Here is an 18,128-nt window from a genome sequence, read left to right as displayed (position 1 = left end):
GTAAATTAAATTAAGATTGGCCAACATTGGCCAATCTTAAAACCAATAATTAAAACCAAGATTGGCAGCATTGGATGCTAACCGAAGAATTATTTCTCGACAGAATACTTAAGTTCATTTAAAATTTATAATCTTATTTTTGCCAGTTGCTTTTGTTTGTTCATGGAAGTAGCTGGCTAATTGTATATGTGAATATTAATCGTATATATATATATATATATAATATATTATTTGGGTTGTTCTAGCTTCAACTTTTTTTATTTATATTCATATGGTTTTAGGTTCTAGTAGTTTTTTTTCTCTCTCGCTTATTTTAATGCTGAAGATACCTTGTTGTACAGGGGGCGAAATATTCGTTTGAATGTTTGGTTCTTTCGCATTATATGGGCCCCTCTAAAGAAGTCCAACAAGAGATGCTACAGTCAAACGGGAGGGACGCAATGAAAAACCTGTTTTTACGAGATGATTCAATACACCGCAGTAGAGAAATATATTGTATAGCGTGGTTTTAAGATATTTAAAGCGTTGTTCTTTGGTGTTTTTTTTTTTTTTTTTTTTTTTTTGGGGGGGGGGAGGTACCCAGGTTAGGTTAGGTTACGTATTAAATATATGCAATGCTTTGACCCCTCACCCCTCCCCACCCCCACTAATGTGTAAGTATATAGCCCAAATTTGTCTCTAAATTATTATATATTCATCCTATTTTATTTTATCTCATTAGCATTAACCAAACTTGACTTTTTCAAAAGGCCCATCTAATGTGAAAGCACCGATTGTTTTCTTCTTTTTCTTCATACTGGTCATAGACGAAAGTTTGTCGTCTCCAGATTTATTTCTTTGTTTTGTCTTGGTAGGCCAATTCGGCTTTAGATATTTTATTTATCCATTTCTATTTGACAACTCTCGTCCTACCTTTTCCTTTCGTAATACTTTTGGAAAAAAATACATTAAAAATGTGATGGTAAGGTGGAACCATAATACAAAAACACATGATCTCCAATCAAATGCTGCGAATCCATAATAGCAAAGAAACGTAAAATGAGAGCAATAAAGCAAAACGAAAATGTTTGAAATAATGTTGTTGTTTTCATTTTCTACCAAAGTAAGCTTTTAAAAATAATCATAATTGAATTTGGAAGTCCAGGCCCTTGTATAATGCTTATGTTGCCAGATACCAGTTTTAAAGGTAAACAACACCTAATTAAAAACCTAATTAAACACCGCATTTAATTGTTACACCGAAGATACCACTTTTACATGTTAGGCATTGAGTTTTAGAAAATGAATCGCTTAGTCCGAAAAACTTTCAAGAAAGTGATTTCAGTTTTTGAATCCTGTAATTCCTAGTATATACAACCTATTGAAACACATTTTTAGCTTCTTTTTTTGTGTGTTTTTCATAGGAAAATCGTTGTACAAGAAAAATACCTTTTTATGACAACATTAGCAAAACAGTTCTAAAAATCCCTTTTGAATCGTTATATTTTTTTAACATTGAAAGCACTCACGCATCATATTTTCTTTTGTCTTTTTTACTGTTGAAAAGCAGTTGTAATAAGTAAGTAAAAACAAAGAATTGGCGAGGGGGGGGGGTCGAATCGTTTGTTGTCTACACTTTTATATCTGATTTTTGCTCCTATTCACCCAGCCGTTTCTCTGTTCATCCATTACACCTCATTTTCCAAAAATATCTTCTTACAAGTTCTTACAAGCTCTTACAAGCTGGTCCATAATGATATATAATTTATCCTCGCGTTGTTTTTCTCCCCCTTTCTATCTCTCTCCCCCCATCTCTTTCCTTTAATATAGACAATCAAATTATTAAAAGTAGCACTAATATAAAAAATAATAAATACTATAATTAAAATAATATAGGCCACAAATAAAGTTATATAATAGTGCAATATAATTCCACAACTAAATATACTTACTTACAATACAAATACTTACTAAGTTGTTAACCGCCAGTAGACAATCCGAAACTTATTTTAAATTTAAGTCATTACTTTTTTTAAAGAATGTGACACTTAAGTTTCCCCCACTTTGATATGACTTGGTGGTCATCTCTTCGGAAATGCGGAAGTTCCCGGATGCTGTCTCTTCACATTGAAATAGTTTAGGTCGCCAGAAACATTTGGACTTAAAACACATTTTTACCATTCTAATTGAATAGCATAAAAAGAAAGCGTTTTCCCTAAAAGTGTTTTGTCTCCTTTTTTCAATTGAAAAAATAGTTGGACTTCGGTGCTTCGATATCAGTATTTGTTTGGGGCATCTCAAATGCCTAAAAAGGCTAGAAAAGAACATATTATCTAGACAAGGTTTAACCCTTGGATGACTCTAGTATAAATAGGGTTCAAATAGGGTCGTCAAATAGAGTTCCCTACCCCCTTATTTGAATCATCACTCACTACGTATTTTATACCATACAATTGATAAACGAGAACTTTGAGGTCGTTCTTTAGAACAGGGATTAACCTTTTGATGGCTCAAGTGGATTGTCAAATATTGTTCCCTCCTCCTTTATTATGATTGTAATAAAAATCCCCTCACTATTATTTTTACATTTTCTCTGTGGTTTTCGTATTACATCATTACATAATATAATATCGTATCCAGAAATTGAGTCACATACCCTCAGAATTCGGTTGCCATGCCTCAAAGGATTTGAAAAAGCTAGATTAAGGGCCCCGGGAATTGAAAAAAGTGCATAGTTGCATCAACTATGATCAACTATTCTGGAAGCATAGAAATGACCTTCTGTGTAATTCTAAATTTAAAGTTTAAGGCGCGTCGTGACGTTTAGGTGCACACCAGAGAATAATTTCTAAATTTCATATATGATATTCCAATTTTTTATTTTTAAAGTTTTGTTTCCTTATTTAATTAATTTATGTCTCATTATTTCAACCTTAATTATCTTAAGCGTCTTTTTAGTCAATAATCATCGTTATTGAGTCGTGTTGCTTTACAGTAGTTGTAGCTTTTCATCTGATTTACAGCGTCTAGTTCAAACCCATTGTAAGTTACAAAAGAGATTGCTCGTTATTTAACGTATTTTTTTCCAGTTCTTATTCTATGGTTTTATTCTGGAGGCATACGGGATTGCTTGTGTACTTGTAAACCTTGAAACTATCAAATATGAAATTATGTTTGAAATAAGATAAAAATGCAGCTGTTACACCGTCCTTCCCTTTTTTGGAAAATGGAAATCCCGACATCAGTGGCGAAAAGTAAATTGCTATTCCTAATATATTTTTTTTAAATTACTCATAGGGTCCGACATTATTCTTAGCCAACGTTGTTCAACGCACGAATCTTTTCCAGTCAAGAACCAATGTTAATGAATCATGTTGATTTACAGCAGATGTACCTTTTCATCTGATTTACAGCGTCCAGTTCAAACCAAGTGTAACTCTCAAAAGAGAGTGCCAGCGCCAGCTTTTTAATATATTTCTTTTGCTTTCCAATTTTTATTCTTTGATTCTTTGCCAGCTAGAAAAAAGGGACTGTGTACTATGTTTTCTCGTGTACACCAATTATGGAGGCAAGGAGATAAGACTAGAGGCATGGAACGAAAATTCATCACAGGCTCGGAATTACAAGAGAATATGTTGGGGCCACAGGAGACATTTTTGAAGGTGCAAAGCTGTGTATATCCATGATAGAAAGCGCTTAACCCCTTGAAAAGAAAAGTTGTCTGCGATTGGAAATGTTATCTGAGAAAAGAGACGTCATAATAGAGCTATTAAATTTTATATTGATGCCTTGGCTATTGTCAACAAATGTAGCTTTGGGTTTTGGATTAAAAAGAAATGTGCTAATGTAGTTGAAAATTGCATTTTTATTAAAAAAAAAAAAAAAAAAAATGGACAGAAGGTACCAATTTACAGGCTAAAAAACTTGCTGAAATTATCCTGTATAAGAGGGGTTTCCGCCAATTTAAATCCTCTGTTGATGCTACAGTATAATTTGCTCTTTACTGAAGCTGCAAGATAACATGAAATAAACTCTGTTTTTAAATCGTCTTTCGCAAGCATTAATGTTACATTAGGGCATAGTAGTCAGTAAGAAAAATAGCTGAAAAATGACCGAACTCTAGTCAAAAGAATAAATAAAAAAATGTCTTCATCAAGACACAATTATCTACGAGTATAAAACACAGTCAAAAGAAAAGAACAATAGAACAGGAATAACTCGAATAGTTAATCTTGCAAGGATATGATGATTTAAAATGCAAAAAGGACATTTGAACGTTGATATTTAAACATAAGACCGTACAAAACCCAGCTTGTACCTGTCCGTTTTGCACGAAATGGGTGACAGTGGCGATTCATTGTCTTTCTGTTTTACAAAATGCAAGTTCAAAAAGTGCATGAAAGGATATGGCCCTGCTATGTGCCATATAAAGTCCTGCGAGTAACTCTGATTTTATAATTTTCAAATTAAAGATTATTGATATTCACTATATTCTTATGCTATCTATTTTACAGGGGGAAGTTATTCTACCTCCAAGAAGAACTGCAAGTCTACTAGAAATAGCTGCCACACTGTGCATTGCCGGCGTCACTGCAAGACCATCGCCTGCCTCTTCACCTGCCAATTCAGAACTGAGAAGCAACTTTCAGAATGAAACTCCAGACTCAGCTGTTGCTGATGTAAAGTCAGGTTATTATAGGGATGATCATAGTCTTTCACCATCAAGTACAGATGAACCTATTAACTTAACTTACACAGAGGTAAATAATAATCCGAATAAAGTAGGAAACTAAACAGGGATCATTGGTGCCTTGGCACCGAAGTGATTGAAATTAAAGATTACGACCAGCTCTGGCAATGCAGTGTTAACCAGCGGAACTAGAATGTCCAAAACAAATACAGATTGTGTTTAATACTAAATCCTTATAATTTAATGCTAATCAAAAACCAATAAAGTAAGCATATAGTATAACAAAAATTACAAAAATGAAAGTAAAAAGAGCCGAAAGTGTAGAACAAAAGTCATTTTCTCCCTTTTGGCAAAAGTAATTCACTTACTTCCATCCTAATTGGAAGCAGAAGAAAAAAAGGATATTTGGATAATTCTCGCTAATATTTGTGGCAGGGTTTTTGTAATAATCCTTGCTGGGCAAGGCCGTACCAAGAGGAGGGCTTAGGGGGGTTTGAACCCCACCCCCCCCTGAAATGTTTGTCTGAGTCGTAAAAACATATCAAAAATGGATATAAAGAAATTTTTTATGACTTTTTTAGTTTCTTTTTGTGTAACCCCCCCCCCCTCCCGAAGATTTTTTGGAGTAAAACCGCCTCGAAAAAAAATCCTGGGTACGGCCTTGTTGTTGGGTAAAGTTCTTAAGCCTGTAAGATTCTTTTGGCTATAAAACTAGTCATTAGCTAGAGCCATAGTTTAAATTAGTTGTAGTCAATTTCATATTGATGCCTGGAAGATTGCACCCACAGAAGTTTATTAACTCCTAAAGACTGCTGTTGTTTGCCCATTTGCCGACTCCCAAGTCTACCAATTACTCTACCGACTCTAGCCCCCGTCCTTTATGGTAGCAGATTCTTTCATGTTACCTTTAAATAAGTTCTGCAACAAGCTGTCACACCTGATCATCCACATTATAGGCGTAGTCAAAAATATTCCTCAGAAAGGAGGGAGACTAGGGGGAAATTCGATAACAGATATAAGAAATTTACCAACCCAGAAATTTTTCATACTCATATATTATGGATTAATACAGATTTGAAAACTCATACGACGATCAAACATCAATTTTCCAAAGCTCAGAAAATTTTTGGTTGTAGTCATTTGAGAACCATATTTTGAAGTCTATGACTCAATCCATGAAGGTTTGGGTATCTTGGCTGTAGTTCCCACTATCTTATAGAGACATCGAATTATCAGTTTAATTTACCTAATTATATGTTCAATTCATGTATTATCAGTTCAGTTTAACTAATAAATATCTATATATTTGTTTGAAGGCTTTATTCAGGCATAAGGAGATCAGTGTAGGAAAATTCAAATTGAATTACCTGATTTTAGAGTTTGCTATTGATTTCCTTTTAATTTTGTTAATTTCATCCATGCCTCATTGCTTAATTCAGTAAAATTGCGCCATCTATCTATAAATTTACACATCTATCTATGGCCAAACGAAAAGCGGATATGCATGGGAATAGGTCACAAGAAAGTATTTAAGAAAATTGAAACTTCATGGGAGGGGTTGAACGGCGAAGCTTTGAATAAATTATTGGCCTCTGTAGGCTTGGTGCTGTAATGAGTGATTAGCAGCAGTAGTGGTAATAGTAGAAGTTGATAGTCTGCTGAGAGAGACGTTGAAATTAATCCAGGGAAAGCGACGTGGTATTTTTGCCATAAAAGTACCAGGTCACTTTGACTTTCTTAGTTAATTAATCTAAAAGACTTTTTCCACAAAACAAGTTTTTCAAAAAAAATAAAGAGCTCGATTTAGCCAAAAATGAGCAGAAATAAAGTCAGATGATCTTCCAAGCGTAAAACTACCATAGATCACTATCAATAAATAAATGAAACTTAAAACAAACAGAAATTACAATAAATAGCCGAGTCAAACTCAAAACGAGCAAAAATTAACATGAGCAGGGCTAATAACTCCCATGCCTTATCAATACCATAACATAATTTGCGCTTTACTGAAAAAAAAAAAAGAAAAAAAAAATGACCGTGGACTGTCAGTTTAATTTGCATGTAATGATATTTATTCCTAACAGTTTTAATAATTTTGTATTTCTTAAAGTTAAAAAGGGAAAACATTTAAAACGTATTTTGTTTCCAGTAAAGCGCAAATTATATTCTGGTCTTGAGAAGGCATGAGGGTTATCAACCCTACTCATGTTAATTTTTGCTCGTTTTGAGTTTGTTTCCACTATTTATTGTAATTTCTGTTTGTTTTGAGTTTCAATTATTTATTTATAGCGATTTGTGGTAGTTTTACGGTTGGAAGATCATTTGACTTTATTTCTGCTCATTTTTGGCTTAATGAAGCTCCTTAATTTTTTTTGAAAAACTTATTTTGTGGAAAAACTTTCTTAGTTAATTTTTGTTCGTTTTTTATTGACGTAGTCTTTTTGATGGAAAAAATATTTTATATCTTTTCGATTATTTTTTTTTAAGAATCTATAGTTTGGCTTGCTGTCTTGTATGTTGGAAAAACTTTTTCAACAATTTTTAATACTGACACAAATAATATTCTTTTATTTAACTTATTAAATTATTTTTACTTATTTAAATCATGGGAGAAGAAGTAGTAATAGCAGTAGCCCCGAAAGTTTCAACATAATACACGCAGTCGTTCTCAATATATTGCTGAGATAAGTTATTGGCAACCATAAACAAAATGCATTTTGATCTAGGTTTAAAGCAACATTTATTTTTTAAGTATAATGGGCCAATTGCATAAATGTGGAGGGTTGACATGCCCAATATTCCTAAAGACATAGATGCTGGACCATTTTACTATGCTGAACAAAATGACTGTCTCTAAATTTTGACTGGATGTATTTGGAAAATGAATGGGCTTGAGAGAATGGCTGCTTGCCATCCAAGCTCTAACTTTAATTTTGAATCGAATTAGCTCATTTACAAGTTTTAATAATATCTCTAGTAGTTATAGAATGGTGCTGCCTATGGTATTGCTTATATGCCCTTTTGAAAACCTGCATGCTTACAGTTTAAAAACACTTTAATTTTCGTTTAATTGAAACTCCTTCTAAACGTTCCCTAAAAGTTTCACCTTAATACCCTTAGCGTCATTAGTTACAGTATCTGTAGTGGTAGTATTAAAAGTATACACATAGTGCCTACTCAATAGTTCAAAATCCACCACCGCTTACCCTTAAAGGTCTAACTTAATAATATAAGTTGTTCTTGAGATATTGCTTTGTCACCGTTTTGGAAGTCCACATGCTCATATCTTGTTTTGATTTAGTTCAGCATCCGCCTAAATATTCCTTAATAGCTTCATCTTAATGCCCCTAGCTTGCGTAGTTGCAATAGTTGTAGTGGTATGAGTAGCAGTATGCGCATAGCACCTTTGATTCCTTCAACATCCAATGCAACACATGATGAAAGTTTCAGCTTAATTCCATCAACCGCTCCTGAAGCATATCTGATACGTCCGCTTAACAACCTGTATGGGCATAGTGTGCTTCAATTTAGTTCCAAATAGCTTCTATATATACCAAATTTCTTGCCTTAATACCCTTAGTTTTAATAGCAGTTGTAGTAGTAGTAGCAGTAGAATTAATAGTAGTAGCCTAAGCTGTAGCGGCATTAGTAGTAATGGAAGTAATAATAATACTAACAGTAGTGTAGCATGAGTAGAAGCGGTAACATTAAGATGCAAATATTTTCTTTTGGTTAGTTCAACATCCCTCACAACAAGCCCTGTTAGTTTTAACTTCACACACCAAACTGTTTCTAAAATATTGCTGTTACGCTCCTTTGACAGCCTGCATAGAGACGGAATGTTGTGATTCAATTCACCTTCCCCCTCAAAATTTCATGAAAATTCCACCTTCATACCCTTAGGCAAGGTTGTAATAGTAGTCAGAGTAGCAGTATTGGTATTACTAGTAATAGTGTTAATAGTAATAGCGGTAGTACTAGTAGCAGCAATAATATTACCATATTGCCTATTGGTCAATAGAAAATCCCTCTCATCAAGTCCTGGAAATTTAAACTTAATACAATTATCTATTGCTATGACATTGCTGATATGTCCTTTTAAAAACCTGTATGTTCATATACTTCTTGAAATTTTCATCTCAGTGCTCTTAGCCTTACAAGTAGTTACCATAGAGGTAGTAGCAGTAGTCAATGTAGCAGTAACAATAGTATTAGTAGTAGTGTGCACATATTGCCTTTTGGTGAGATAATCTTCCCCTTGAAGCATTCTCTGAAAGTTCCAACTTAATACCCAGGTCAATTCTTGAAATACGCTTTTTTGATAATGTGCATGCACATAGTGTCTTTTGATTTAGTTCGAATTTCCTCTCAATATTGTAAATGGAGTAATGTGGTAGCAGTGGCAGTGGTAGTTGTATTAGTATTGATAGCATGCAAACATTCCCTTTTTGATCATCTCCCTTATCATTTCCTGTATTTCCAAATTAATATACTCAGTTATTCCTGAATAACGCCCTTTTGACAATCCGTATACACATAACGTCTTGACTCTTAAAAGGGAACTGGAACCATACATTTCCAATCAAATGATCCTCTTCTACAGTTCACACGACCACCCCTTCCATAAAAACCTTATATGCCCCTGGGGCATAACTCACAACCCTTACCCCCAGAATCCGGGGGATTGTGTCAACCCCAAAGACCTTTTTATATGATATTTTGACTATTTTTGAAGAAATGGCTATCTTAAAATTTCTATCGCATACACTTGGGGAAAATACGACCTGGGGGGGGGGGGGAGTGGCTATCCTCGGGTCACTTCGACTTTTAAAAAGGGCAATGGAACCTCTAATTTACAATCCATTGAGCCCCCTCCAAAGTCCTGGGGCATAACTTACAAACCCTGCGCTGAGGACTGGGGGGTTGTCATCTCTTAAAGACATAATTTCTAGACCTTTCAACTACGCTGAACAAAATTGCAATCTTAAAATTTTGCCCTCGAATCACTTTTGAAAAGGGCACTAGCCCTTTAAATTTCCAATCGAATGAGCCCTTTTCAAAGTTACTACGACAATAAATGGCCATTTCAAAATTTATATCGGATGTATTCGGGGAAAATATGACGTGGGGGAGGGTAGCTGCCCTCTGATCACTTTGACTCTTAAAAAGGGGACTAGAACTTCTGATTTCTAATCCAATGAGCCCCCTCCGAAGTTTATACGATCACCCTCCGAAGTTTATACGACAACCTCTCAGGGCGTAGTTTACAACCGTTGCACTGAGGACTGCGGGACGGGGGGGGGGGAAGGCTGTCATTCTCAAAAGCATAGTTTCCAGACCCATTAACTACGCTGAACAAAATGGTAATCTTAAAATTTTTATTGGACGTGTTTTTAGTAATTATGGGCGTTGGGGGGGGGGGGGGGGGCTTGTTGCCCTGTATAACTTTTTACTATTAAAAAGGGTATTAGCCCTTGCAATTTCCAATCAAACGAATTCTTTTAGAAGTTCTTACGACAACAAATGACCATCTCGAGATTTCCATCATATGCATTTCGGGAAAATACGACGTCTGGTGGGGGGGGGGGAGGTATCTGCCCTTCGAACACTTTGACTCTTAAAAATGACACTAGAACTTCTGATTACTAATCCAATGAGCCCTCACCAAAGTTTATTCGACCACCCTTCTATAAAAACCAAATATGTCCCCAGGGCATAACTGACAACCCTTGCCCTGAGGGCTGTGGGAAGGGGTTGTGTAATCCTCAGGACATAATTTCTGAACTTTTCATCTACGCTGAACAAAATGGCTATCTAAAAGTTTTGATTGGATTTGTTTGTTAAAATTATGGGCGTGGAAGAGGGGTTGGTTGTCCTCCAATCACTTTCGAGTATTAAAAAGGGCACTATCCCTTTCAATTTCCAATAGAATGAGCCCTTTTAGAAGTTTCTGTGACAACTTCTTTTATACGAATTGCCCTTGTCTAAAAAGAAAAATGCATTGTGCCCACATCGCTCTTTTATTAGGCAGCGCTATTGCGCTGCCTCTGATTTATGGTGTTCTAGGGGATGGGAGCACAAACGCTCATTTTTGCCTACCTTCTCCATGGCTTCAACAGGATCTGCGCTATTACAATGGCTTCTCATTTGTATCTGAGTTTTAAGTACGTACATATCTAATCGACGGTGCATTTTCTACAGAATTTTTTGACACTTATCCATCTGATTCCCTACTTTTTTTGCACTCTTTATGTTATATATCTAGTAGCCCTTCCCCCCTAGAAGTCTCAATATGGTCTTCTCTCTTCCCTTCCCCCTAAAAAAATAGATAATTTTCTGCAGGGGACTGCGCACCATATATTTTTATACGGATAGGCTAACAATACCGCTCTTTCAAATAGACAAGAAGAACTTCCCCCTGTTATTATTTTAAGGGAGGTTCTGAAAGACTGTTTGATAAAACAAAATAGGTCAAATTTTGTTATTATGCTAAAGAAAGGACTCACGACTGTAGGCCTTACCTCATATAATTTGCTGGTATGTAAAAAAACATAAGTTGAAGACATATGTTAAAACACAAAATGTCAAATATGAAATTATGCTACCTACTTTAAGGAATAAGAAGGGCCCAAATTTTATTGGTACTTGATTTATAGAATTCTATGTGATAGTTAAATCCTGGCTTTAATTAAGCTTAACGTAATGTAATGTAAAATAGTGCCGCAGAATAATGGTAGTCAAAGTTGCCTTCAAAGCTTATGAGAACTTTGATGAAGCTAACAAATTGCCTAACTAATCGGATCAAGTGTCATCTAGTTGAAAGCCATTAGGTAGCGTTAGTGAACGTTTCCAGGCACTTTTTGAATTTTTGGTGGTTTGTCACAACTTTTTGAAAAGTTGTGATGAGTTTTTTTGGAACTTAGTAATTTCTCAATAGGATTTGTAGTGAATTTTCTTTCCAAGAATTTTGGAGTTTCTGGGGAAATTTTCCCGGATTTTTTTTTTTAAGCTATGATGGGTTGATTTTGGAAGTTCTAGTAAGTTGCTTTGTGTTTTTTTTTTAAGTTGTTAGTGAATTGTTTTTGGAAGTAGTGGATAGTTTTTTTTTTCTGTGAGCTGAATTGATTTTAGTCTATTAAATTTCTCAACTGCATTTAGTTGACACCAAAACGAAAAATAAAACAATTGCTGTAATTAAGGTTTGATACAGGCAGGGCGATCACAAATAAAATAGTTTTTGGCCTCTTTAATTCTTCGGCCTTTTTCCGAAGTGTTATCTATCTTTCATCCACTGAGCACGGAGTCCTAACCAGTGTCTTATGATCGACTTATGTTTGCCAAAATTCAAGTTTTAAACAGCTAATTTTCTTTCAAAAATGAATTCTCAATTTGGAAATTTAACCGTTGGATGTATTTACACAGGCGTAGTGCTGAGTTAGCTATGAAACATCAAGTCGCATTGGGTTTGCTTTACAGTTTTGTTCAATTTTTGTTGTCGTGATATCTGGCTTTCTATAGCTTCAGTATGTTTTCAATATGTTACAGAGTGATTGTCAAAAACGATAATGAAAAAAAAACTAAAAACTTTTTTTATGAACTTCGCTGAGGAGCAGAAAAAAACATGATGTTTCTGTTGAGGTAGTTGTAGCTAAAGGCCATTAGTTGGTATTTTTATTTCCTTTTTTTGGGGGGGGGGGGAGAATTAATATAAGTGAGAAAAGAGGATATAGCTGGTTTTTCTTCTTTTTTTTTTACATAAACTTCCATGTTGCTTAAGAACTGAATAATATAAAAGAAAATGAACTGAACTAATCGATACAGCTTTTTCAATTTGAGCAGATGAGCAGTGAATCTAAGTTATAAAAAAATCTCAGAAGGTATTTTGAATTACTGCATCCGAACTCTTAGAAAAACTTGCAAAATAATTGTAACTTCCTTTTAATGACGGAATGATTACATTCAACGCATAAATTCGCAAATTCAAAACGCATAAATTCAAGTGATACTGATTCAGATGGTCTACTGCACTTAAATTCTCAGGAGGCCACTCTCTGCCAGTAAGTTGTCTTAGGGCATAACTTAGAAGTGTTTTTGTATATCCTTTCATACCTGTTTCTTTTTAGGCGAAGGATCGTTCTGAAGATGATGCTGATAGTTCAGACCAGCATGTTGTAAGTAGCTCAAAGAAAAGCAGCCTTGTTGATTTGAAACAACAAGCGGCAGACAATCTCACCGCACTTGCTCAGCTGGTAGAAGCAACTCAAAACTATGTTACTGTTCCAAATCCGGGTCGGCCACAAGCGAGGAAAGATTCGAAGATTATGAAGCCAAGGGACTACTGGACCAGGAATAGCATCCGCTCTGAGAAATCCCAGGATAGCAGTGACTGTGATGTTGAGGTTGATGTGGAAATAAGAGTTGATATTGATTCTGATCAAGAGGTTGATCTTCGGATCAATCAAGATAAGAGACCAAGATGTGATTCTGAAAATGATTCCGGTGTAGAAAGAACTGAAAATCGAGGCGTTTGTTCGCGGTGTGGGCAGCTTAGTGATAGTGATCATAGCTGCAACTCATTGAAGAGATCTAAAAGTGATTGTTTGCCTTATCTTTTACCATTACAAGATAATTATCAAACACCCTATATTGAGGCTTTTCAACAATCAGCAGCCCAAGGCTATCGACTATTCTTACCGCCAGGCATAGGATCACTTCCTTCGCCCCAAGTTAAAGGGGCAGCACCCTTACTGCCAGCTTTTTACCGTGAAGATGAGAAGCATCAGCCTAGTGGTATTCCGGTAAGAATACCCCTTCGCTCAGAAACCCCACCGGTCGAAAATGTTGATAATACAGTGAGTAATAGTGTAGAATCGGGCAGACGTACAAAGGAGGGATACTTGTGTAATGTATGTCAAAAGATTTTCACATCCTCGAGCAATCTTGCAGTGCATAGCATGATTCATTCAGGTACAAAGCCTTTTAAATGTGATTTGTGCTCTTGGGCCTTTAGACAGAAAGCTCATTTGCAAAAGCATATGAGACATATACATAAAGTTGCTCCCCCTGGAAAAGGCCATAGTTCAATAGCAAAATCTGAAGCCTGTTTTGATAATTCCAACTCTAAGCTAGACAGTTATCCTTCCTCCACTCCAAAGCTTGAGTCTGTAAGCACTTAATTGTATAACACAGCAAAGAAGGGGCGTTAAATGGGGGAGGGAACATCTGCCCTCGCCCTCTAGATCCCCTCCCCCCTGTATATTCCAAACAATATTTTTTTTTGGTATATTCGTTGGAAAAAAAAAATCAGAAAAAACAAACCCCTTGATTTTGAAAAAATACATTTTGCCCCACCCCCAACATTTTCGTGAATTGGCGCCAGTACAACCTAGAGTGTGGTTTATGACATTTAGACGTCGCCCTCTTTTTATTTTGAGAAATATCTGGAAATGTCCTTTTAAAAAGGAGTGTTTTATCAAAACAAAAAGCCAAATTAGATTCAAAGAATAGAATATTTCCCACCTCCCATAAATACGTAGTATACCTTTAATGAAGTTAACTATTTTATATAAACGGATCTTAAGAAAGTTATACCATTTTTGAAAGTGTTACTTTTCTTTTCTTTGTCAAACCATTGATAGCTGAACTCCGTAAAAATAAAAAATTAAATAAAAAACATAAAAGGGCGAGGTGATAATCATTTTATTATTATTCTCATTTAGCAACAAAATTAATTATTCAAAAACTATCGTTATGACAAATTTCCAAAATCGTGAAATATATCTATATCTATAAAAAGTAGGCAACTGAAGAAAGGTTAGATCATTATACCTTGATTTTAGATTTTATGCCTTCCCTCTCCATTTTTACTTGCGTCATAATACGAATGTACATTTTATAGATGTATGTGTTCGACAGTGTAAATCAGATCATTAGTGGTTTGTTTTAGAGGATTCCAAAGTTTACTGGACAAAATGGTTCAAGATTTTCTGTGTTTCTCTTTGAAAATTGCGTATATTTCTTGTTGTTATTTTTCGTTTGTAGAAGTGTATTTTTACATTAAAACGTCTAGGCAGGGATTGTAAATTAGGGAATACATGCTTCAAAGTGCAAATCAAGCAATGCACTCACTTTAAAACTTTAAATTTCTTAACACTGCTAGCTTTTTTAACCTCTCAACCATTTGAATAGCTCGCAGTGTAGTCTAGAGCAAATGCAATCACATGGTTTCCAGATTACATACTTAAGATATATTAAATGTTCTAAAAACAGCACTCAACAAATATAATCACGCATCAAGTCAAAGGGCGTATCTGACTGTTTTTTTCGAAAATTAGAAATTTTCATATATTCAATTACCTTTCAAAACTCTAGAAGGATCTCGGAGAAAATATCCAGAGATCTGGCGACTCTGCGTTCTTTTTTATCCAAAAACTCCAAAATTCAGTTTTGGTGCCTAGCAAATAATTTTGGGGTTCAAACTGCACCTAACAAGTAGGGTGCATATTTACCTCATAGGAGGTATTCGGTCCTCAGAGGTATAGGAATATCGGTCCTTTTCACGACTAAAGTATGTATGTTACGCAAGACATATTCACCTTTTGTTCAGTAACGTATATTAAATGTTTTAAAACAGCAATAACAACATATCGTTGTGAACAAAACGAAAGGGTCTATCAACTATGCTTTCTTGAAAGTGAGCTTCAACGGGAGAAAAGTTCCTCATCGGTCACTTTATCCACTAACCACATTTTTCGAGGTGTATTTCTTCCTGGAAGTCAGGGGAGCTATTTTTCTGATAATATACACATGATACACACAATACGTCAACTTACGTACAATAACATACTTTAAATGTTTTGAAAATAGCTATTACCACAAATCCTTGTTCACAAAGCTAATGCAACCTTGTAAGATCTCCTCATTGGTCACTGGCTGTATTTTCAGAGGCTTATGCAGTTCACAGAAAGTAGGGAAGAACAGCCGTGATTTAGAAGAAAATATATGAGTAGACTACCCTCCAGCTAAGAGGCAACCTAACATACCCATTCTACTCCCAGATCAGAGACTACCTGATATCCTTTTATGTACTATATGCAAAAATGTAGCTAAATCCTTTGCAGCTAAACATAACAAATTTATCGTGTTTTTGCTTGAAGTATTGAACATTAAACTGTTCCATCTAGAAGGTTATTAACTCTCCTGTAAAAGTATCAAAATGTGAGAAACGCCCTTTTGATTTGGATAGAGCAATGTCTAATAAATAAAATTTATTATTTGGTATTTGTGGTCAAACCTGAAAATTTAATATTATGAATTGTAGTTGGAAGGTCAGATTAAGGGTTGAACGGCAGTAGATCCTAAAAATAGGTGTCGCTCATTGATTTAATTTGTAACTGTACTACTTTTTTTTTTTATTTCGACCTCGTACCATCCTGAGCTATTAAGGTTAATGCTCCCTAGTTGACAGGAAAAATATATTCAATAAATAATATTCGAAAAATAAGTAAATTTTATAAATAAATTGAGGGTTGAATGTTAAAACGAAATTAAAACCAAGTCATTTTAGCAATACTTTCATTTTCAGTAATTGACTGTTTAACAGTAATCAAATTTAGTGATACTATTGTATAGTTAATCTATTGTTCAATTTTTTAAATAAGGATGATCATTCTACAGCAGCGCTACCTATTATAAGAGGTAGCTTTTGTGGTAATTTGTATTCGAAGAGCTAACAGAAAATTATATTTTGGATATGTTGGCACGATAAGAGGATTTAATAAATCACTAGTGCTTTTAATATAGGTCGCCTAAAATTGTTCAATGATGTTGTTTTCTGTGATAATTAAGAGTTTCAAATTATTTTTGAGATATTGTTTTTATATTACAATGGCCTTTAATACTTTTTATTCTCAATTGTTTATGATATATTAGAAGAAAGTGTAGGCTCCGGCAGAAGGCTGACAGTTATACCCACCCTCCTGGGAAAGAGGAAGACAATAAAAGTAGCTTCACCTAGGCCGCTGTTTTTTTTTTGCACCTCTTTGTTCTCTGGTATATACAAAACCAAGTCAGTGAACAAACAAGTCGACCACCATCAACTAAACCACCAAACAACTCAACTACCACACAATTCAACTGCCATAAATTCAACCACCAATCAGCTCAATCGGTATCAACCCGACCACCAAACAATTCAACCACCCTGAACTCAACTACCACTTAACTAATTTAAATTCAACCACCAAACAACTCAACCACCACATAACTTAGTTCTTTTTAAAATCAGATCCTTTGATCAATCACCAAAGCTTGGTGAGCATTCACACCCTAATGATACGATCAGTGTAAGGACTTCTGAACTAAAGTCTAACATTAAACAAGCAGCAACCACTTCCTCAGTGTCAGCTAGAAACCTTTTTCTAGTGGGGAACAGCTTTTAATTGAAAATGAGAACGTACTTGTTAGAATGCAGAAAAGAGCGCCAAAGAAAGGCGAAAAAACGATTATAAATTTGAGAACCTCGTCGATGGTCTTTGAAGTCCCAGATTTGAATCAAGATCTTGTCCTTTACGATTCAGGACAAAATATTCCAAAAAATGTTTGGCTTTGGGCCTTAGACATACGGTTGCAATATTTTGAGAAATCAAAACAATTTTTAGGTCATGGAACATTCAAGGTTGTGTCCCAACTTTTTTTCCAGATATATACAATACATGTAAAGGTTGGTGATCCATATCCACCATGCATGTATTTTAGTTTGCTTCATAATGCAGAAAGCACATCGAGGCACGCTACAAGCACTTGGAGACTTGGTGCTAAGAGCCAATCCCACTAGAATTGTGACAAATTTTGAAAAAGCTGCTATAATTGGTTTTCAAGTTAAATTTCCAAATTCAGTGCATCCGGGATGTTTATTTCGCTTTGCAGAGTTTATCATAAGAAAAGTTCAATCGCTAGGCCTCAAACATGACTTCGAAAATGATCCCAATTTGAATATCCTCGTCAAAAGTATACCAGCCTTAGCTTTTGTTCCATTACAAGATATTGAAAGAGTGTTTGACGAACTCTGTGGACATTTCCCCCAAGGTGATAATTACGATTATTTCTTGAGTTTTTAATGATACCTAATGACGTGGCATTCAGTTGCCAAACCGGGGGGTCGGATTGCCAAGATTTTTACCAGTCTTCTGGAACCACACTGAAAGTACACAGGATTGCGTGGCAAAAACTACGAATGCCACGGAGGGTTTCCACAATGCCCTTAATGGTATGCTCATCTTTACTCATCTAAGTCTTTGGAAGCTATTTGATGGAGTAAAGTATAGCATTGCTGTTCAATGTCTGGTGGCATCACAGATCACTCAACAGCAGGGGCAAAAAATTTCAAAATTTAAAATACTTGCACAACGACTTTCAAGACACGTTCAAACATACTCTCACGAAGAAAACGAAATGAAAT

General features: G+C 35.2%; 1 protein-coding gene across 1 annotated transcript in view; it reads left to right on the top strand.

Moving 5' to 3' along the window:
- The window catches only part of LOC148939952 (uncharacterized), a 65,791-nt gene extending 49,226 nt beyond the window's left edge, over positions 1–16,565 (top strand). Inside the window, exons 4-5 of the mRNA XM_089105977.1 lie at positions 4,494–4,739; positions 12,793–16,565. Coding sequence (XP_088962103.1) covers positions 4,494–4,739; positions 12,793–13,845 — 1,299 coding nt within the window. The 3' untranslated portion in view covers positions 13,846–16,565. The remainder of the gene's footprint in view (positions 1–4,493; positions 4,740–12,792) is intronic.
- The last annotated feature ends 1,563 nt before the right edge of the window (positions 16,566–18,128 follow it).

This window comes from Artemia sp. Qi Xiang Cuo, chromosome 20 (genome assembly GCF_049724085.1).
Source record: "Artemia sp. Qi Xiang Cuo chromosome 20, ASM4972408v1, whole genome shotgun sequence".
NCBI classification, from domain to species: Eukaryota; Metazoa; Arthropoda; class Branchiopoda; order Anostraca; family Artemiidae; genus Artemia; species Artemia sp. Qi Xiang Cuo.
This window is presented reverse-complemented; position numbering and strand designations above follow the sequence as displayed.